General features: G+C 46.8%; 1 protein-coding gene across 5 annotated transcripts in view; it reads left to right on the top strand.

Moving 5' to 3' along the window:
• The first annotated feature begins 5,054 nt into the window (after positions 1-5,054).
• The window catches only part of MTMR14 (myotubularin related protein 14), a 53,811-nt gene continuing 36,311 nt past the window's right edge, over positions 5,055-22,554 (top strand). For all 5 annotated transcript variants that reach the window (XM_009200275.1, XM_003894137.2, XM_003894136.2 and 2 more), the window contains exons 1-3: positions 5,055-5,352; positions 9,493-9,641; positions 18,225-18,333. In XM_009200275.1, coding sequence (XP_009198539.1) covers positions 5,194-5,352; positions 9,493-9,641; positions 18,225-18,333 — 417 coding nt within the window. In that variant the 5' untranslated portion in view covers positions 5,055-5,193. The remainder of the gene's footprint in view (positions 5,353-9,492; positions 9,642-18,224; positions 18,334-22,554) is intronic.

The raw sequence follows: 22,554 nt of genomic DNA, 5'->3' as shown, positions 1-22,554 counted from the left end.
CAGTTGTTGCCTGGGGCTGGGGATAGGGGTGGAATGGACTGAGATGGGACTCAGTGGAACTTTCTGGAGGTGATATATATGTTCAATATCTTAATTACACTGGTGATTTTATAATTTGGCAACACCCATCAAAATGTACAATTAAAGAGGATGAATTTTATTCTACGTACTCATACCTCAATAAAGTTGATTTTTTAAAAGCACAGTAGGGCTGGGCACCAGTGGCTTATACCTGTAATTATAGCACTTTGGGAGGCTGAGGTGGAAGGTTCACTTGAGCCCAGGAGTTCAAGATCAAACTGGGCAACATAGCAAAACCTTGTCTCTACAGATAATTAAAAAATTAGTTGGGTGCGGTGGCACATGTCTGTGGTTCCAGCTACTCAGGAAGCTCAGGTAGGAGAATTGCTTGGGCCCAGGCGTGGAGGCTGCAGTGAGCTGTGATCAAGCCACTGCACTACAGCCTGGGGGACAGAGCAAGCCCCTGTCTCAACAACAACAAAAGCACAATAAGATACCACTACATTCTTCCAAAGTATAAACTAGTATGAGGAAAAAACAAAAGAAATACCAGTACATTCTCACCAGAAAAACTAAAATAAAATTTACCAAGTATTGACAAGGATGCAGAGCAACTGGAACGCTACTAACTTGCAGGAGGCAATGTAAATGTCACGGGAAAACTCTTAGAAAGTTACTCTTTGACTGTTGTCAAAAGACAAAATTGCAACTTAAAGATCTTAATTGGCTTTATTTTTATTTTATTTTATTATTATTTTTTGAGTTGGAGTCTCCCTCTGTCACCCAGGCTGGAGTGCAGTGGCATGATCTCTGCTCACTGCAACGTCCGCCTCCTGGGTTCAAGTGATTCTCCTGCCTCAGCCTCCTGAATAGCTGGGATTACAGGCATTCACCACCATGCCTGGCTAATTTTTTTTTTTTTTTTTTTTTTGAGACGAAGTCTCGCTCTTGTCCCCAGGCTGGAGTGCAATGGCGTGATCTCAGCTTACTGCAACCTCCGCCTCCCAGGTTCAAGCCATGTTCCTGCCTTGGTCCCACAAGTATCTGGGATTACAGGCACCTGCCACCACACCCTGCTAATATTTGTATTTTCAGTAGAGATGGGTTTTCACCATGTTGGGCAGGCTGGTCTAGAACTCCTGACCTCAGGTGATCCAACCGCCTTGGCCTCCCAAAGTGCTGGGATTACAGGAGTGAGCCACCGCGCCCGGCCTAATTTTGTATTTTTAGTAGAGATGGGGTTTCTCTATGTTGGTCAGGCTGGTCTTGAACTCCCGACCTCAGGTGATCCGTCCGCAACGGCCTTCCTAAGTGCTGCGATTACGGGCGTGAGCCATTGCGCTTATAGACAGATAAGGGCTGAAGAAAGCACAAACAACACAAAGTAGACTGGTCAGTTCCCCTCCCCTCCTCTCCCCTCCCCTCCCCTCCCCTCCTCTCCTCTCCTTTTCGAGACGGAGTCTTGCTCTGTCGCCCAGGCTGGAGGGCAGTGGCGTGATCTCGGCTCGCTGCAAGCTCCGCTTCCCGGGTTCACGCCATTTTCCTGCCTCAGCCCCCTGAGTAGCAGGGACTACAGGTGCCCGCCACCACGCCCGGCGTTTTTTGTTTTTTGTTTTTTGTTTTTTTTTTTCTAGTAGAGATGGTGTTTCACCGTGTTAGCCAGGATGGTCTGGATTTCCGGACCTCATGATCCGCCCGCCTCGGCCTCCCAAAGTGCTGGGATTACAGGCGTGAGACTGGGCCCGGCCGCATTGGTCATTTCAAAGTAACTTTCCTTGTAGGGCGGGAACAAGGAAACAGAACAATAGAAAAACAACGGATTGGGCCAGGCGCAGTGGTTCATGCCTGTAATCCTACCACTTTGGAGGCTGAGGTGGGCGGATCACCTGAGGTCAGGAGTTCGAGACCAGCCTGGTGAACATGGCGAAACCCCATCTCTACTAAAAATACAAAAAAATTAGCCGGGTGTGTTGGCACACGCCTGTAATGCCAGCTACTCTGGAAACTGAGGCAGGAAAATTGCTTGAACCTGGGAGGTAGAGGTTACAGTGAGCCGAGATGGCACCACTACACCACTGCACTCCAGCCTGGGCGACAGAATGGCGGGAACTCGTCTCAAAAAAAAAAAAAAAGAAGAAGAATAACAACATTGATTAACATCAGGTTACTTTTGTTGTAAGGATTATGGGCAGAGGAAAGTTCATTGTCATGCTTATTGAAAGTGGCCTGTTGGGGAAATATCTCTGTCTCCAGATTTCTCTGACGGTCAGATAATTAAGTTTCAGCTTGGTAAAATGTAACTTTAGCAGGAATTACTCCATTTTGGTTCTTAGTCTTGTTAGTTAGGATCTAGTGCAGGTGACTTGTCCAAAATAATGGCCTTCTATAATTTTTTAAAATTTCTTTTCTTTTTGAGACAGAGTCTCAAGAGTCTCACTCTGTCACCTAGATTGGAGTACAGTTTCGTGATCACAGCTCACTGCAGCCTCAACCTCCCTGGCTCAAGGGATCCTCTCCCACCTCAGCCTCCCAAGTAGCCTCTCAATGTGCGCCACCACACCTCGTTGATTTGCTTGTAGAGACGGGGGTCTTGCCATGTTGCCCAGGCTCATCTGGAAGTCCTGGGCTCAGGTAATCAGTTTACCTTGGCCTTCCAAAGTGCTGGGATTACAGGCATTAGCCACCATGCCCGGCCTGTAATTTTTCTTTAACACCATATAATCCAGTCATTTCATTCCTAGGTGTTTAAGATAAATGTGTATATAGATTTGTCGGAAAATATCTACTAGGCCAGGAGTAGTGGCTCAAACCTGTAATCCCAGCATTTTGGGAGGCAGAGGTGGGAGGATTGCCTGAGCACAGGAGTTTGTCACCTGGGCAACATGGTGAGACTCGGTCTCTACAAAAAAATTTAAAAAGTAGCTGGGTGTGGTGGCACATGCCTGTAGTCACAGTTACTTGGGAGGCTGAGGCAGGAGGATTGCTTGAGGCCAGTAGTTGGAGGCTGCAGTGAGCCATGATCATGCCACTGTACTCCAGCTTAGGCAATAGGGTGAAACCCTGTTTCTAAAAAAAAAAAAAAAAATTAAATTAAAAACCAATCTACTGTATTAAAACTTTAGAAGCCAGGATAGTGATTATCTGGGGGTAGGGAGGGTAGGGTAGTGGGTGGTTGTTGGTGAGTGGGTAGATAGTGACTGAAAGTGGTCAGGAGGGGGCTTCCGGGGTGCTGGTGTATATCATACTATATGTATATCATACTTCTATTAAAAGTTTACCAAAAACGAATTACTTTCGTTACATTTTTGAGACAATCTGAGAAAATGAAACCCAGACTGGGTATTAGACCACATTAAGGAATATTGTGAATTTTCTTAGGTATGTTAATAGCCTTGTATTTTTTATGTATTTTTTTGAAGCACTAATCTGTTGTGATTAATGCTTAAGTATTCACAGATGAAATAATGTGATGTCTGGAATTTGCTTTAAAATAATTTCCTGGATGGGAAGGGATTGCTTAAACAGGATAAATAAGCAGATGTTGATTATTGTTCAAAACCAGTACATGAGGGTTCATTATACTATTGTCTCCACTTTTGCGAATGTCTGAAATATTCTCATAATAATAATAATAATGAGAGGCTTTTCTTTTTTTTTTTTTTTTTTTGAGACGGAGTCTCGCTCTGTCGCCCAGGCTGGAGTGCAGTGGCCGAATCTCAGCTCACTGCAAGCTCCGCCTCCTGGGTTTACACCATTCTCCTGCCTCGGCCTCCCGAGTAGCTGGGACTATAGGCGTCCGCCACCTCGCCCGGCTAGTTTTTTGTATTTTTTAGTAGAGACGGGGTTTCACCGTGTTAGCCAGGATGATCTCGATCTCCTGACCTCGTGATCCGCCCGTCTCGGCCTCCCAAAGTGCTGGGATTACAGGCTTGAGCCACCGCGCCCGGCCTGAGAGGCTTTTCATCACAGAATTTCAAGGCAGTCGCTTCACCCCTGACTCCCAGTTTCTACCTCAATAAAATAGGGCTGATGATATAATGCACTGTACTCACAGGGATGTTGTGAGCAGCAGGGGGAGAAAAGAGTTTTATGAAATGTTGTGTTTTTGTTTTTGTCTTTGAGACGGAGTCTCACTCTGTCACCCAGGCTCTAGTGCAGTGGCGCGATCTCGGCTCACTGCAGCCTCCACCTCCGGGGTTCAAGCGATTCTCCTGCCTCAGCCTCCTGAGTAGCTGGGATTAGAGGCGCGGGCCACCATGCCCGGCTACTTTTTGTATTTTTAGTAGAGACGGGATTTCACTATGTTGACCAGACTGGTCTCGAATGCCTGACCTCGTAATCTGCCTGCCTCGGCCTACCAAAGTGCTGGGATTACAGGCATGAGACACTTCGGCCTGCTGAAATGTTGTTTTAATATTGTAACCACTGCCATTATGGTTTCCAGTACTGATTTGTTGCCTCCAAGTGTTTCCTCCTCCTCTCCCTGTATTTTTTTTTTTTTTCTTAAGACAGAGTATTGCTCTGTCACCCAAGCTGGAGTGCAGTGGCTCGATTTTGGCTCACTGCAACCTCCACCTCATGGGTTCAAGCGATTCTCCTGCCTCAGCCTCCCAAGTAGTTGGGATTACAGGTGGGTGTCACCATGCCCGGCTAATTTTTTTATTTTTAGTAGAGATGGGGTTTCACCATGTTGGCCAGCCTGGTCTCGAACTCCTGGCCTTAAGTGATCCGCCTGCCTCAGCCTGCCAAAGTGCTGGGATGACAGGTGTGAGCCACCACGCTCGGCTTCCCTGTAATTATTCATTCCGCTTTTCCTCTGGTTCTTTTTAATGGTTCCTTCCTGCTACCCCCATCCCCAGGCAGCCCAATGGTTGAGTCCGGTTTCCCCAGGGGAAACCCCTTGGGGCGGATCACGCGGTGTCTGCGAGTGGCCTCCCTGGAGGCTACAAGGATCGCTCCGCGCCGGGGGTGGGCCAGTAATCGTAGGCGGGGCGCGGGTCCCGAGCTCCGATTGGCCAGGGCCGGAGCAAACATCCGGCGGGACGGGGCGGGGCCGGAAGTGGAGGTAGAAGGCGGTGGCTGAGGCGGTTCCGGAGGTTCTGGTGTCGGAGTTGGTGCAGGCAGGTGCTATGGGCCGGCTTGAGGCACACTGAGGGGACGCGGGGCTGGGCCATGGCCGGCGCTCGGGCCGCCGCCGCCACCGCCTCGGCGGGGTCCTCGGCCTCTTCGGGCAACCCGCCGCCACAGGAGCCGGGGCTTGGGGAGCTGCTGGAGGAGTTCTCCCGGACTCAGTACCGGGCCAAGGACGGCAGCGGGACCGGCGGCTCTAAGGTGAGACTGGAGGCGCGATGAGCTGGGGAAGGCCCCTAACTTGGGGAGTTACAGAGGAAAGGCTGAGACCAGGGGTGAGAGAAAGGTAGGAGTGGTACCTCGCCGCTGAGGAAGAGGAGAGAGAGTTCTCCAGGGTCTGGAACCAGAGTGTAAGAGTCGGACTTGACAACCATAAAAGGAGGAACTGGGGTCAAAATGAGCCCAGCAAAGAGGTCCTTTTTGTTTGAGAAGCGGTCTGAAGGTGAGAGATGAAGCTGAGGGGCCAGGTTCAAAGATCAGAGAGGAGGACCTAAGGAAGGCCTATTCCCTGCTTCAGGTGCCGTAGGATGAGTTGTGTCAGGGAAAAAGCCCTCGAATCTAAGAAAAATAGGGAGACGATTCCTCAGGGTCAGAGGTCAGAATGGAGCCAGGAGGTGAACCCAGTGTGTTTGCCCCCTTATAAGGTCTCAGCATAACTTAGGCCCATCCCTTTTCTTCCCTTATACAGCAAGAAGACAACCCACACTCCCACTCAGTTCCTTCATCAAAAGCAGGTCTCAGTTCCTCTTTTTCCTCCCTTTGGGATTTCCACCCAGTCGTCTTATCGCCAGACCTGGAGGGCTTCCTGTTAGCTCAGGCCATCCCCACCCTAAGCACTGGCTGGCAGTGCGGTGGGAATCTTGCTGACCCTGCCATCTCGTTCCCCCACGTGGTTTTGGCCGCTTTAGCACCAAGTTTTCCAGTGGAACTCTGTTCCATCCTGCACCATAGAACTCTGATTTGGCCCCAGAGGTTACCCTGAGTTGCGATTCTGTAGTTGGCATCTGGTAGTCTCTGAAATAACCCAGGGAAGACTTCAGTAAGGATTGGACTTGCTCACTCTCCAAATGGCCAAGTAATTTTTCCAAGTGTAGTTTGGGGACCACCTGTTTAATTATCATCTGGGGTACTTTTAAAATTTATGCTTGTGGGGTACTTTGTGAAAATAGAGATTCCTTAGTCCCACCCAGTCCTACCAAGTCAGAATTAGCATCCTCCGCCTCCCCAGTTCAAGCAATTCTCACTGCCTCAACTTCCCAAGTAGCTGGGATTACAGGACCCCACCACCACGCCCAGCTGATTATTGTAGTTTTTAGTAGAGATGGAGTTTCCCCATGTTGGCCGGGCTGGTCTTGAACTCCTGAGCTCAGGTGATCCGCCTACCTCAGCCTCCCAAAGTGCTGGGATTACAGGCGTGAGCCACCGCACCTGGCCTTTTTTTTTTTTTTTTTTTTTTTGAGACAGGGTCTCGCTCTGCTGCCCAGGCTGGATTGCAGTGGTGCAATCATGGCTCACTGCAGCCTCGAACTGCTGGGCTCGAGTGATCCTCCCACTTAAGCCTGCCAAGGCCGGGCGCAGTGGCTCAAGCCTGTAATCCCAGCACTTTGGGAGGCCGAGACGGGCGGATCACGAGGTCAGGAGATCGAGACCATCCTGGCTAACACGGTGAAACCCCGTCTCTACTAAAAATACAAAAAACTAGCCGGGCGTGGTGGCGGCGCCTGTAGTCCCAGCTACTCGGGAGGCTGAGGCAGGAGACTGGCGGGAACCCGGGAGGCGGAGCTTGCAGTGAGCCGAGATCGGGCCACTGCACTCCAGCCTGGGCGACAGAGCGAGACTCCACCTCAAAAAAAAAAAAAAAAAAGCCTGCCAAGTACCCGAGACCACAGGTACACACCACCATGCCTGGCCAGTTTTTTTTTTTTTTAAATTTTCGTGGAGACATGGTCTCACTATATTGCCCTGGCTGGTTTCAAACTCCTAAATTCAAGCAATTCTCCCACCTCGGCTCCCCAAAGTGCTGGGATTACAGGCCTGAGCTGCCACACCTGGCCAGTGGGGGTCTTTTGGTTTTTCTGGTGATTGGTTTTTTTGGACCCCTCTTTCAATTTACATGACCCTGAAGATTAGGGTTGTCATAAGTTACACCTGATAGTGGCTGAAGCTAGCCTTAATTATCTCTCCAGGCCTTGTGATCTCCTGCAGACTTAGATGTATATGTATTTATATGTATTTGTAACTGTTCAGGTAGAACAGGGAGTTAGATCTGTAACTGAACAATCGATTGAGGTAACTCACTACCCCTTTGGACTAATCTCTTGCAAACTACTACTTTTTTTTTTTTCCCCCAGACGGAGTCTCTCTCTGTCACCCAGGCTGGAGTCCAGTGGTGCGATCTTGGCTTACTACAACTTCCACCTCCTGGATTCAAGCTATCCTCCTGTTTCAGCCTCCCTAGTAGCTGGGACAACAAGCATGCGCCACCACGCCTAGCTAATTTTTTTAATTTATATATATATATATTTTTGAGACGGCATCTCCCTCTGTCGCCCAGGCTGGAGTGCAATGGCATGATCTTGGCTCACTACAACCTCCGCCTCCCGGGTTCAAGTGATTCTCCTGCTTTAGCCTCCCAAGTAGCTGGGACTACAGGTGCCCGCCACCATGCCCAGCTAATTTTTATATTTTTAATAGAGGCAAGGTTTCACCATGTTGGCCAGGATGGTCTCGATCTCTTTCTTGACCTCGTGATCCGCCTGCCTCAGCCTCCCAAAGTGCTGGGATTATAGGCATGAGCCACCGCGCCTGGCCGGTGTTACAGTTCTTATGTCTTTTTCCCTGTTGTGTTTTTCTCTGAACTGTGAACAAAACAAGTAATTGTAGGGGGAGCTCTTCTATTTCACAAGTGAGTTGTGTATAAGGAAACTTTACAGCTTTTACTGATTGTATGGAATAGAGCTTGTAGGTACTAGTCTATAGCTAAAGAATGGGGAAGAGGGCCAGTACAGTGGCTCACGCCTATAATCCTAGCACTTTGGTAGGCCGAGGCAGGTAGATTGCTTCAGCCCAGGAGTTCAAGAGCAGCCCGGAAACATGGACCCCCATTGTTATTAAAAAATTTTTGTTGGCTGGGTGTGGTGGCTCACGCCTGTAATCCCAGCACTTTTGGCAGGCGGATCATGAGGTCAGGAGTTAGAGACCAGCCTGGCCAGCATGGTGAAACCCTATCTCTACTAAAAATACAAAAAATTAGCTGGTCATGGTGGCACCGCCCACACCTGTAATCCCAGCTACTCGGGAGGCTGAGGCAGGAGAATTGCTTGAACCCGGGAGGCAGAGGTTGCAGTGAGTGGAGACCATTGCAGTCCAGCCTGGCGACAGAGCAAGACTCTTTCTCAAAAAAAAAAAAAAAAAAAAGGGAAGAGGCCAGGTGCGGTGGCTCACACCTGGGAGGCTGAGGTAGGCGGATCACTTGAGATCAGGAGTTCAACACCAGCCTGGCCAACATGGTGAAACCCCATCTCTACTAAAAATATGAAAATTAGCCAAATGTGCTCACTTGAAACCCAGGCGGCTGAGGTTGCAGTGAACTGAGATCGTGCCACTGCACTCCAGCCTGGACGACAGAGTGAGACTCTGTCTTTTAAAAAAATAAAGGCCGGGTGCGTTGGCTCACGCCTGTAATCCCAGCACTTTGGGAGGCCGAGGTGGGTGGGTCACCCGAGGTCAGGAGTTTGAAACCAGCCTGGCCAACATGGTGAAACCCCCGTCTCTACTAAAAATAGAAAAATTAACCAGGCGTGGTTCTGTGCACCTGTAATCTCAGCTACTCGAGGTGAGACAGGAGAATCACTTGAACCCAGGATGCAGAGGCTGCAGTGAGCTGAGATTGCACCACTGCACTCCAGCCTGGGCGACAGAGCGAGACTCCATCTCAAAAAATAAATAAATAAATAAATAAATAAATAAAAGAATAGGAAGCTAACCAAGGAAGGTAGTGGATTAGTGGCAGTTTCAGTAACCTGGACCAAGAGTTCGTATGTTTTATGGGTTGTAGACTTCTTTGAATCTAATGAAAGATGTAATCCTCTCCTCCAAATGCTCAACACCCACAATTTCGGATTCATTGTTAGGGAATTAAGAATCCTTCCTGAAGCATACAATATATGGGTTAATGAACTACATATGGGGCCTGTGGCCTAGCATCACATCTTCCCAGCACAGAATAATTATCACTGAGGTACATGTCTTTCCCAGTGACCTCTCAGGCCATGGACCTCCTAATTCTCACCCTCAGAACCCCATAATTCTCTTTGTGTTCTGGTCTCCTTCTCTGTGCAGGTTGAACGCATTGAAAAGAGATGTCTGGAGCTGTTTGGCCGAGACTACTGTTTCAGCGTGATTCCAAACACGAACGGGGATATCTGCGGCCACTATCCCCGGCACATCGTGTTCCTGGAGTATGAGAGTTCTGAGAAGGAGAAAGACACGTGAGCATCATGTGACCATAGTGTGCATGTCTGGGGAGTCCGTGGCAGCTAATCCGTGTGGCTAGGAAGTCGGTAGCTGGGCAGGGCAGACTCACTTTCCCCAGGTGTTAAGCCTCATTGGCATTTTTATTTACTTCAAGGTTGGACAAGTCAGACTGACAAGGTGGCATGGCATAGAATGAGGGGTTGGGAGTAACAGCCCTTGATTTCTGTTTCACTTCCACCCTAGAGCTCATTGTCCTAAGACAGTTGACTTCACACTTCACTTCTCTGAATATCAGTGTCCCTTTTTTAGAGAGTGTGGGTGGGAGGTACACTGTCAAGACAGGCTTACCCGCGTTTACCATATGTAGCACTTAGGACTCTGAGGTCTAGAATCAGACTGCTTGAGTTCACATCCTGGATTCCCCTTTTGCTGGCTATGCAACTGATGCTGGGCAAGGTATTTAACTGCTTTGTCCTTAGTTTTCTTATTGGTAATTCTCTACCTCATGTTAATTAGTCCTTTTAAGGACTAACTAAAATTTTAGAAAAGTGGTAGTGCAGTCCAGAGGATAAATAGGGCTGATAAAGCCTGACATGTACGTTGTAAGAATTAGAAATAAAAGCTACCATTTATGGTGAACCTACCAAGAGCTGAGTACCTTATGTGGGATAACAATTTGTACCAGAGCAGACACAGAATGCTTGGTGCAGGATGTGGCCTGTAGTTAGTCAGTAAATGGTGTAGTTATTTGATATTGATAAGTACTCAGAGCATGGGGCTCTAGGAAGTGCTATATGTTGATCTCAAAGTTTGCTCCCCTAATCTCCCTACTTCCTGCTGAATTTAAGGGAATTTCAGGAGCTGTTGTCAGCACTATCTGAAATCCTGGCCCCGTGGGTGAAACGTTGTGAGGAGTACCGCAGCAGTCATGCTGCATAGTGCAATAGCCCCTTGCTACTCAGAGCAAGGCTAGCAGTGCACTCAATAACTTGTTAGAAACGCAGAAGCTCAGGCTCCAGAGCCATTGAGCCGGAATCTCAGCAGAACATGATGTCCAGGTGATTCGAATGCACTACCAGGTTTGAGAAGCGCTGCCATAGGCCAACTGGGGAGAATGGTTAATTCTGCCTGGTGTTTGTGTGCCTGGGAAGAACTGAAATTGGAAGGGTGAGCAGGAATTTCCCTGAAAATGTCCTTAGGGATCAACTCATAAAGGGGTCCTGATCATCAGGCCAGGGAGTGTGAACCTGTGGGTTGTGTGTGGGTGTCAGTGGTTTTACTGTGCTGGGAACCCCTGAGCACTTATTAAGATTATAGATTCTCGGCCTGGCCTAGTGGCTCATGCCTGTAATCCCAGCCTCCTTTGGGCGGATCACCTGAGGTCAGGAGTTTGAGACCAGCCTGGCCAACATGGTGAAACCCCGTCTCTACTAAATATACAAAAGTTAACTGGGTGTGGTGGCACACGCCAGTAGCTACTCAGGAGGCTAACACAGGAGAATCGCTTGAACCCGGGGGGCGGAGGTTGCAGTGAGCCGAGATTGCACCACTGCACTCCAGCCTGGGCAACAGAGCAAGAGCAAGACTCCATCTCAAAAAAAAGATTACAGATTCTAGAGCTTCTCCTGGGCCTTCTGGAATCAGAATTTCCAGCCTACATTCTGTGAGAGCTCCCTTGATGTCTTAAATTACAGTATAGCTTGAGAACCGCTGCTGCAGGCCATGGGGAGCCAGAGAAGGTTTACAGCAGAGGAACAATGCTTTAGGAATTTAAGCACTAATGCTTTAGGAGTTTAAGCCTTAGTTTCCTCATCTGTAAAGTGGGGATGTCTATAAGAGTGCCCATCTCGGCCGGGCATGGTGGCTCACACCTGTAATCCCAGCACTTTGGGAGGCCAAGGTGGGCATATCATGAGGTCAGGAGATTGAGACCATCCTGGCCAACATGGTGAAACCCCGTCTCTACTAAATATACAAAAGTTAGCTGGGTATGGTGGCACACGCCTGTAATCCCAGCTACTCAGGAGGCTGAGACAGGAGAATCACTTGAACCCAGGAAGCGGATATTGCGGTGAGCCAAGATCGCACTACTGCACTCCAGCCTGGCGACAGAGCGAGACTCCGTCTCAAGAAAATAAAAAAAAAAGAGTGCCCATTTCACAAGGTTGTAGTGGGGTTCTCTAAGAAAAGAATGTTAAGGACTCTTATAAACAGATCACAGAAATTGTATCACATTCTCAATCATATAACCTAAGAACTCAGGATCGCCAAGCCTAAAGAATTGGGGTTTGTTTTGGCCCCATTATTTATGGTTCTTAGCTCTTCCTTAATTCCTCCTTCCAGAATTAGGTAAACTTCGTTTCTTCTTTTTTTTTTTTTTTTTTAAGGCAGAATCTTGCTCAGTTGCCCAGGCTGGAGTGCAGTGGTGTGATCTTGGCTCACTGCAACCTCCACCTCCTGGGTTCAAGGGATTCTTGTGCATCAGCCTCCCAAGTAGCTGAAATTACAGGTGCGTGGCACCATGCCTGGCTAATTTTTGTATCTTAGTAGAGATGGGTTTTGCCATAATGGCCAGGCTAGTCTCAACTCCTGGGCTCAAACAATCCGCCTGCCATGGCCTCCCAAAGTGCTGGATTACAGGTGTGAGCCACTGCGCCCGGCCCTGTAAACTTAGTTTCCATAAACCTTTAAGCTAAAGTTTCTGAACAAGAGGGTTTTGTTTTGTTTTGTTTGTTTTTGCCTTGCCGTCCTCTTCCATCCCCTTCTTCCTACCCTCTTTGGTGCTGGCTGGCTGGTGGTTTTACCTCTGTGCCCTGATGATGACATTCTGATATTAAGCTCAACTGTAATCAAGATGGGTTTTTTTGTTTTTGTTTTTAATTAAGATGGGGTCTGGAATGCAGTGGCACAATCATGGCTTGCTGCAGCCTTGATCACCTGGGCTCAAGTGATTCTCCCACCTCAGCCTTCCAAGTAGCTGGGAATATGGGCACATACCACCCCTCCCAGCGGATTTTTTAAAATTTGTACTAGAGACGAGATCTCACTACATTGCCCAGGTGGGTCTCCTGAGCTCAACAGATTTCCTCACCTTGGCCTTTCAAAGTGTTGGGATTAGAGGTATGTGTCACCACACCCAACAGAGTGGTTCTTTTCTATGTTCATTTTATGAGTGAATCAACTGGGGATCTTTCTACAATGCAGAGATTCAGTAGACCTGAGGTGGGCCTGACATTTGGCATATTCTAACAAGCTCTCAGGTAATACCAAATGTTACCCTTCATTAACATAATAGTACATTGAGGAACCTAGTCGTGGTTGCCTTGTAGAAGCTTTTCCTGGAAGGAAACAAGTTTAGTGTTGATCCCTTAAAGAGAAAGAAACTAATATTTATTGAGTACCTGCTGTTTGGCAGGTATTGAGGTTTTACATAGATGAAGTTGAAGCCCAGAGAAGTAATTTGCCTTTTCCCAAGATCACAGAGGTAGTAAGCAGAGTGGGGTTAAAAGCTATGTTTCCTGACTCTATACCTGTCCGCCTTTTCTTTCACCACCGCGGCTCTCCCACCTTGTCTAGCAGAACCTCACAGTCAGGCCAAGGCCCCTATGGAACGTCATTAACCTTAGAGGAGCTTGTTGGAGTTTGCTTTTACTTTGCACTCCTTGCAAGGCCTTAAAGTGTTACTGAAGTGATATTGAGTGGGTGATGCCTACTTGTTGAAAGGGGGGACTTCGGGTGTGTTTGGGTGGGAAGAAATAGAATTTTTTGCTTTTTTACTGTCTGGCTTGGCTGTTACTATGATGCTGAATTAAACTGAATAGACTGAATAAAAAATAGACTGAATTAAACAGGGTAGAATTGGATTTAAGCAATGTTTTGGTCCTGTTAAGGAACTTCTCCAATTTGGTTCATCATCTGGCAATAGAAGCCTGGACAGGGATCCCTGAATAGCCAAGACATGTTTGTCAACAGTGTTCATTCAGCTGCTGCTGTGTAGTAGACCTCAGGGATCAAGTTGGACGCCAAATAGATGAAGTCCTTACCAGTAGGTCTAGTGGGAAACAGAGTCCAATAAAGAAACAATAACTGTTAATAAGAGCTGGAATTAGGGGAACTACAGGTGAGGCCCTGTGGGATAGTGGTTAAAACCATGGGCCCAGTGGCTACCCACCAGGGTTTAGAATCTCAGCTACCCTGTTTACCTGTTCTGTGACTTTGGGCTAGAGATTTCATCTCATTAAACTACCTCATCTGTAAAATTGGGTAAGTGAGGACTGAGTGAGATAATGTGGGTGTAAGGTCTACTTTGTGCCTCTTATCTATTAAATAATATCAGCAGTAACATCTCAGAAAGTTTTGGGGCACATCATAGGAATAACCCACATAGTTTGGTAAGTGTGATGCTTGTCTGGGAAAGCTTCCTATTGGAAATAGGCGATAACAGCATTTTCTTCTGTATTTGACTGGGCATGGTAGCTCTTGCCTATAATCCTAGTTACTTGGAGGCCAAGATGGGCATTTCACTTGAGCCCAGGAGTTTGAGACTGAATTAAACTGAATAGACTGAATAAAAAATAGACTGAATTAAACAGTCTGGGCAACATGATGAGACCTTGTCGCTACAAAAAATACAAAGCATTAGCCAAGTGTCATGCCATGTGCCTGAAGTCCCAGCTCCCTGGGAGCCTAAGATGGGAGGATCACCTGAGCCCAGGAGGTCAGCTGCAGTGAACCATGGCGCCACTGCACTACAGCCTGGGCAACAGAGGAAGACCTTGTTGGGAAAAAAAAAAACAAAATCTCACTACCTGGTAACATCTTGCCAGAAATTTCAGTGCATACATTACAAATGTAAATACGGAAGCCTACATTTATCCCTTCAAATGTGAGTATTATGTGCCAGACACAGCTCAGTGCTTAGCACTGCAGTAAAAGAATCCTAAGGACAAGAGATAGTAAAAATAAAAACAGGAACTAGTGAGAGAACAGAAACTGAATTGCTTCTTTATTTTATTTTATTTTTTTTTACAACGGAGTCTCATTCTGTTGCCCAGGCTGGAGTGCAGTGGCGCAATCTGGTCCCTGCAACCTCTGCCTCCTGGGTTCAAGCAGTTTTCCTGCCTCAGCCTCCCGAGTAGCTGGGATTACAGGTGCGTGCCACCACGCCTGGCTAATTTTTGTAGTTTTAGTGTAGACGGGGTTTCACCATGTTGACCAGACTGGTCTTTACCTCCTGACCTCAGGCAATCTGCTGCCTGAGCCTCCCCAAGTGTTGGGATTACAGGCATGAGCCACTCTGCCTGACCAGAAACTGAATTGGCACTTGATATAGGGGAACCGGTAAAGGAACCACTGGCCGGCCTAACAAGAAAAGCTGGGTCATTACATTAAAAGACCTCCCTAGAGGAAACTGCTGATGTGTCCTCCACCAGGGGTTTTTTGTTTGTTTGTTTTTAACAGAAGTTTAGCCTGAGAAATGCAGCTTGGTTTTGAGGATAGAACTCAACCTGGGAAAATCAGACGTAGGCAGGATTCAGAGGGCTGGTATGAGCTGAGTGAGAGTCAGTTGCAACATATGGTGCTGACCAGATCTGTAACATTGGCCATGGGCCAAGTAAGTGGGAGGAAGGCCACTGTGGCAGTACTAAAGGCGCTCGGTTTTATGTTCTCGTGGAGTCTAGTTAGGCAATTAATTGGTACTGAGGTGCCTTTTGATTTCATAGAGAAACTGGGTGAGGGGAAGGCAGCACACTCTGGTTCTCTGTCAGCTTGTGTGCCTAGGCCTGCCTGGTGGGTTGTTGCCACCCTATGGGCACTTTGCTTTCTTTCTTTTTTTTTTTTTCCCAGACGGAGTCTTGCCCTTCGCCTAGGCTGGAGTGCAGTGGCACAATCTTGGCTCACTGCAAACTCAGACTCCTGGGTTCAAGCAAAAATTCTCCTGCCTCAGCCTCCTGAGTAGCTGGGATTACAGGCATGTGCCACCATGCCCGGCTAATTTTTTGTAACTTTAGTAGAGATGGAGTTTCACCATGTTGGCCAGGCTGGTCTTGAACTCCTGACCTCATGATCCACCTGCCTTGGCCTCCCAAAGTGCTGGGATTACAGGCATGAGCCACCACACCTATGGGCACTTCTTTGCAAAGGCACCCCAGCCTCTTCAAGTTTGCCATTCTTCCTCCTCCTTTGAACAGAGAAAAAAATTTAATTACAAAAATTATGTCTTACAGGAAAAGACACCATGGGAAGCTCAGTCCTCTTTTTATACCCCTTTGTTCTCTTTCCAAGATCATCAAACTATTCATTCTGGTTTTTATTTGAAGACTGCTTTTTAACTTCATTTTCAGACCCCCATTTGATAGTAGTTATATTGTCAAGCCACAATCACCTATATATATATCTTCTATATATATGTATATATCCTGTTATCCTATATGTATCTGCTATATATATCCTATATATATCTCCTATATATATATATATATATATATATTTTTTTTTTTTTTTTTTGAGATGGAGTCTCGTTCTGTCACCCAGGCTGAATTATAGTGGTGCAATCTCGGCTCACTGCAACCTCCACCTCCTGGATTCAAGCAATTCTCCTGCCTTAGCTTCCCATGTAGCTGGGATTACAGGTGCCTGACACCACACCTGGCTAATTTTTTTGTATTTTTAGTAGAGATGGGGTTTCACCATGTTGGCCAGGCTGGTTTTGAACCCCTGACCTCAACTGATCTGCCCGACTTGGCCTCCCAAAGCACTAGGATTACAGGTGTAAGCCACCATGCCTGGCCCCTAGATATATTTTAAGTAAGAATTCGGCAGTATTTTAAAGACTTTGTGTTTTTATTAACCCTAACAGCATCCAGATACATTTAGAGAGGTACTGCAAGTATGTGGGAGTCACTGATTTATTCCTTCTGAGATAATATTTGGGTGCATGTATACAAGAGAAGCTGTGTAATAACATGCAGATTCCTAGAAGGATTAGGATGTGAAAGGAATTAAATTCCCTCTAGGAGTTGGTCTGAAAGCTCAACCCTTTTAAGGAAGGAACGTGAGTGTCTTTCCTTCCTTCTGCTGGGTTACTCTGCATAGCTGGGAAAGCTTCCTGCTCTAACTTTCCTGCCTTTTATTTCTCTTGCTACCAGAAGCTCTGACTGGCTGATGTGAGCTTTGCCAAAGGTTGGTAGGTGAGAGTGAACCCTTATTTTAGGGAAGTGTGATTTGATATGGGTGTGACTTGCTGGAGCTCACTTCTAAACCTGACTCATGTTCTAGAAGCTCACTTACCAAGCCCAGTGCGTTAACTACTACACATCCCTGTGTCACACCTGGCTTCTCTTATGCCTCCTTTGCTCTGTGTGCTGTTGGCCATATGGACTGTGAAAGCAGAGGCCTAGAGCCATGTGGACCAAGAAACGTTATCTCATTCTGCCCTCTAAAACAGCACTCCCCAACCTTTTTGACACCAGGGACTGGTTTCGTGGAAAATAATTTTTTCACGGCAGGCGGGGGAAAATGATTTCAGATGAAGCTATTCCACCTCAGATCGTGAGGCATTAGATTCTCTGCAACCTGAATCCCTCACATGAGGAGTTCACAATAGGGTTCGAGCTCCTGTGAGAATGTAATGCCACCGCTGATGATCTGACAGGAGGTGGAAGTCAGACGGTAATGCTCACTTGCACCCTGCTCACCTCCTGGTTCCTAATGGGGCACGGACTCATACTGGTCTGGGGCCCAGGGCTTGGGGACTGCTTGCTCTAAAAGATCACAAAAATCTATATTCAGAGTTATGTAAAAAATAGATAAATACTCAAAAAAATAGTCCTGTGATTTCCAGAGAGGGTCCCCAGGGCATCAGGTCTTATCCTGGGAGTTAAATATTGGAAAACCCAGACATAAGATCCAATTTTCTGTGTATATTTTTGAATTTTGTGTATGTCTTCAGTTTAGCTCACCTTTTTTTTTTTTGTAATCTTAAAGGTTCAGAAATCAGAGTGATTTAACTTTTAATACCTATAATTAGCACTTTTTTCTTTTCCTGAAAAACTTAATATATCTCATGCCTGTAATCCCAGCAGTTTGGGAGGCCGAAGTGGGCGGATCACCTGAGGTCAGGAGTTTGAGACCAGCCTGGCCAACATGGTGAAACCCTGTCTCTACCACAAATAAAAAATTACCCAGGTGTGGTGGCTCACACCTGTAGTCACAGCTACTCGGGAGGCTGAGGCAGGAGAATCACTTGAACCCGGGAGGTGGAGGTCGTGGTGAGCCAAGATTGTGCCACTGCACTCCAGCCTGGGCAACAGTAGTGAAACTCTGTCTCAAAAAAATAAATAGATAGATAGATAGATAGATACATAGATAGTCTCAAAAAAAGGATGGATGGATGGATGGATGGATGGATGGATGGATGGATGGATGGATGGACGGACAGACGGACGATAGATGATATAAAATTTCGGAATGACATTTAATTTCAAGCAAGCATTATATACACAGATCTGGTATGGGGGGTCTGTGTGAATAAACAAATATACACAAAGTTCCCACTTCAAAGTCAGCTTGACCTGCTTCTCTTGCCTGTGTGTTAGGTTTGAGAGTACCGTACAGGTGAGCAAGTTGCAAGACCTCATCCACCGCAGCAAGATGGCCCGGTGCAGAGGACGGTTTGTCTGCCCAGTAATCCTGTTCAAGGGCAAGGTAAGGCCCATACCATAGCTTCATGTTCCAAGACTCTCTTCTGGAGTAGCTGACTTAATGCAAAGTATAGGGTCTTTTTTTCCCTCAACATTTAGTAGCCAAGCATTGGGTGATTACTGGGTGCCTGGTGTTGTGGGAAGCAGTCCAGAGAAACAGACCAATTCTGACTGAAGGATGGTTCTAAGTAGGGAAGGGATGGTCACACCAGCGTACTCCACCCCATGTTCTAGAGCCAGACTGCCTGGATTCAGATCCTGACTCTTATTTCCTGCCTATGCAAAGCCTCCTTTTCCTCTCCTATAAAATGAGAATAATCATCACCTATTTCAAAGGTTTATGGATTAGATTAAATCAAATGAGTTCATATATATTGTTTGTAATATATAATTCACCAAGTATTTATTGTATGTTGTGTGCCAGACACTGCTTCAGGCCTTAAAATACATCATGTAAAGCAGACAAAAGTCTTTATTCTCAAGGAGCTTATATTCTAAGGACTTTTGTTAATTTGGCTCCCCAGTATGGTTTCATTTTACTTATCTTTCGGTGTAAGGGATGTGCCCATTTCATTGCAGATGAAACAAAGGCTCAGAGTGACTAAGTAACTTCCCTAAGTACAGGGTACATATCAGGGCAGAGGATGAAGGGAATTGAATGAGGAAGGCTGCAGGCTGAGCAGGGAGGTGGCTCTGTGTTTGCTCGGAGAGCCATTGTGATGTTTGAGCAGGGAAATACTGAATGCAAGTAGCAACTGGGGGAAAATTGGTCCAGGAGGAGTGGACTGACATACAGAGAGCCTCAGAGTGGAAGGGAGCGGAATTCAGTCTGTTCATTTAGCCGGTATGTGAGTGCCTTAGTGGTCAAGGGCAGGGCAGTGGGGAGAGTCTTGACTGTTGTCTCAGTCCCTGGTATGCCTTTTTTGTAAATTGGGAAAGGGGAGGAAGGAAGGGAGACTCTGCCAAAGGCTTTCTTTGGCAGATCAGTTTTCAGAAGTATGTATGGAAGTTAGGCGCTAGAAATTGGTCTTCGTAAAGCTGTTGCCACTTTGGAAAATTTTCATGTTCCCGCAAGTTATTGGAGCTTTTTTTTTTTTTTTGAGATGGAGTCTCTCTCTGTTGCCAGACTGGAGTGCAGTGGCCCAAACTTGGCTCACTGCAACCTCCACCTCCCAGGTTCAAGCAGTTCTCCTGCCTCAGCCTCCCGAGTAGCTGGAATTACAGGAGTGTGCCACCACACCCAGCTAATTTTTGTATTTTTAGTAGAGACGGGGTTTCGCCATGTTGGCCAGGCTGCTCTCGAACTGCTGATCTCAGGTAATCCGCCCGCCTTGGCCTCCCAAAGTGCTAGAACTACAGGCGTGAGCCACCACGCCTGGCCTGCAGCTTCATTTTAAAAAGTACCACCCTGTACAGCACAGTGCTCGTCATTAGAAGTTGCACAGGAGATACTCCAACCAGTGTTTACCAGTGTTTCTATAGAACAGCAGTTTAAGGATATGCTTGTGAAAAGCATTCCCTGTCAAATAAGAATTAGAAATACTGCATACTAGATTCATAAAGTAGATTGTTAAATGTATGTTGATATAGTTAAGGCTCTGAGAAGTCTTGTAGCAGAGAGGCCTGTGTTAGGTCAGACACGTGGCTCACAGCAGGCACTTAGGAACTAGTATGATGGTGGCAGCATTATTATTACCAACACTACTTTTAGGGGCACCAGCCTCTGCCAGGTTGAAGAAGAAAGAGAGGTGTGTTAAGAAATGCTTGCTTCTACAACCTAAATGTCCAACAGATGATAAAGAAAATATGGTACATGTACGCAATGGAGTACCATTCAGCTGTGAAAAATAATGAGATCCTGTCATTTGTATCAGCATGGATAGAGGTCATTATGTTTTTTTTTTTGTTTTTTTTTTGTTCTTTTGAGACGGAGTCTCGCTGTGTTGCCCGGGCTGGAGTGCAGTGGCCAGATATCAGCTCACTGCAAGCTCCGCTTCCCAGGTTTACGCCATTCTCCTGCCTCAGCCTTCCGAGTAGCTGGGACTACAGGCGCCCGCCATCTCGCCCGGCCAGCTTTTTATATTTTTTAGTAGAGACGGGGTTTCACCATGTTAGCCAGGATGGTCTCGATCTCCTGACCTCGTGATCCACCCGTCTCGGCCTCCCAAAGTGCTGGGATTACAGGCTTGAGCCACCGCGCCCGGCCAAGGTCATTATGTTAAGTGAAATAAGCCAGGCACAAAAAGACAAACTTCACATGTTCTCACTTACTTGAAAGCTAAAAAAATTAACACAATTGAACTCATGAAGATAGAGAGTAGAATTATGGTTACCAGAGACTGGGAAAGGGTACTGGCAGGGACACGGGGGAGGAGTGGGGATGGTTAATGCGTGCAAAAATATAGTTAGAATGAATAAGATCTAGTATTTGATAACACAAAAGGGTGACTACAATCAACAATAATTTATTGTACATTTAAAAATAAAAGTATAGGCCGGGCGTGGTGGCTCAAGCCTGTAATCCCAGCACTTTGGGAGGCCGAGACGGGCGGATCACGAGGTCAGGAGATCGAGACCATCCTGGCTAACACGGTGAAACCCCATCTCTACTAAAAAATACAAAAACCTAGCCGGGCGAGGTGGCGGGCATCTGTAGTCCCAGCTACTCAGGAGGCTGAGGTAGGAGAATGGCGTGAACCCAGGAGGCGGAGCTTGCAGAGAGCTGAGATCCGGCCACTGCACTCCAGTCTGGGCAACAAAGCAAGACTCTGTCTCAACAAAAAAATAAAAAATAAAAATAAATAAATAAATAAAAGTATAGGCCGGGCGCGGTGGCTCAAGCCTGTAATCCCAGCACTTTGGGAGGCCAAGGCGGGCGGATCACAAGGTCAGGAGATCGAGACCATCCTGGCTAACACGGTGAAACCCTGTCTCTACTAAAAAATACAAAAAACTAGCCGGGCGAGGTGGCGGGCGCCTGTAGTCCCAGCTACTCAGGAGGCTGAGGCAGGAGAATGGCGTAAACCCAGGAGGCGGAGCTTGCAGTGAGCCGAGATTGCGCCACTGCACTCCAGCCTGGGGGACAGAGCAAGACTCCGTCTCAAAAATAAATAAATAAATAAATAAAATAAGAGTATAATTGGATTGTGTGTAACATAGAGGATAAATTCTTGAGGTGATGGAACCCCATTTACACCGATGTGATTGTTATGCATGGTATGCCTGTATCAAAATATCAGCCGGGCGCGGTGGCCCACGCCTGTAATCCCAGCACTTTGGGAGGCTGAGGTAGGCAGATCATGAGGTCAGGAGTTCGAGACCAGCCTGGCCAACATAGTGAAACCCCATCTCTAATAAAAATACAAAAAATTAGCCAGGTGTGGTGGCGGGCGCCTGTAGTCCCAGCTACTCCGGAGGCTGAGGCAGGAGAATTGCTTGAACGCGGGAGGCAGAAATTGCAGTGAGCCAAGATCATGCCATTGTACTCCAGCCTGGGTGACAGTGCCAGACTCTGTCTCAAAACAAAAAAAAAATCTCATGTACCCCATAAATAAATAAATGTACCCACAAATATTTTTAAAACTTAAGTACTTCCAGCAGAAACAGAAAATCAAATACCGCATGTTCTCATTCATAAGTGGGAGCTAAACAACAGGTACGCGTGGTCGTAAAGGTGGAAACAATAGACACCGGGGACTCCAAAAAGGGGAGACAGGAGGAGGAGGAGGCAAGGGTTGAAGAATACCTATTGGGTACTATGTTCACCATTTGGGTGATGAGTTAAATAGAAGCCTAAACCCCAGCATTACACAATATATCCATGTAACAAACTTGGACGTGTACCCCTGAATCTAACGTGTAAGAAAAAAGAAATGCTTGTGTTCTGCTTCCTTCAAAACGCAGTTCAGCACAGCTAGTGCAACTGAGAAACTAAGGGTTATATTTTACTTCATTTCAATTTAATTTTTAAGGCTTGAAGCAGTATAAAAGTTTGTCATTGTTAAAAAGAACTTTGAAATGGGCCCACATTTCCCTTAAAATGCCCAAAGTTTTTTTTGGTTTTTTTTTTTGTTTTTTTTGAGACAGTCTCTGTTGCCCAAGCTGGAGTGATGCCATCTGCCTCCCAGGCTCTAGCGATTCTTGTGCCTCAGCCTCCCAAGTAGCTGGAATTACAGGCACATGCCTCCACACCTGGCTAATTTTTGTCTTTTTAGTAGAGACTGAG

This window comes from Papio anubis, chromosome 2 (assembly GCF_008728515.1).
Source record: "Papio anubis isolate 15944 chromosome 2, Panubis1.0, whole genome shotgun sequence".
NCBI lineage: Eukaryota > Metazoa > Chordata > Mammalia > Primates > Cercopithecidae > Papio > Papio anubis.
This window is presented reverse-complemented; position numbering and strand designations above follow the sequence as displayed.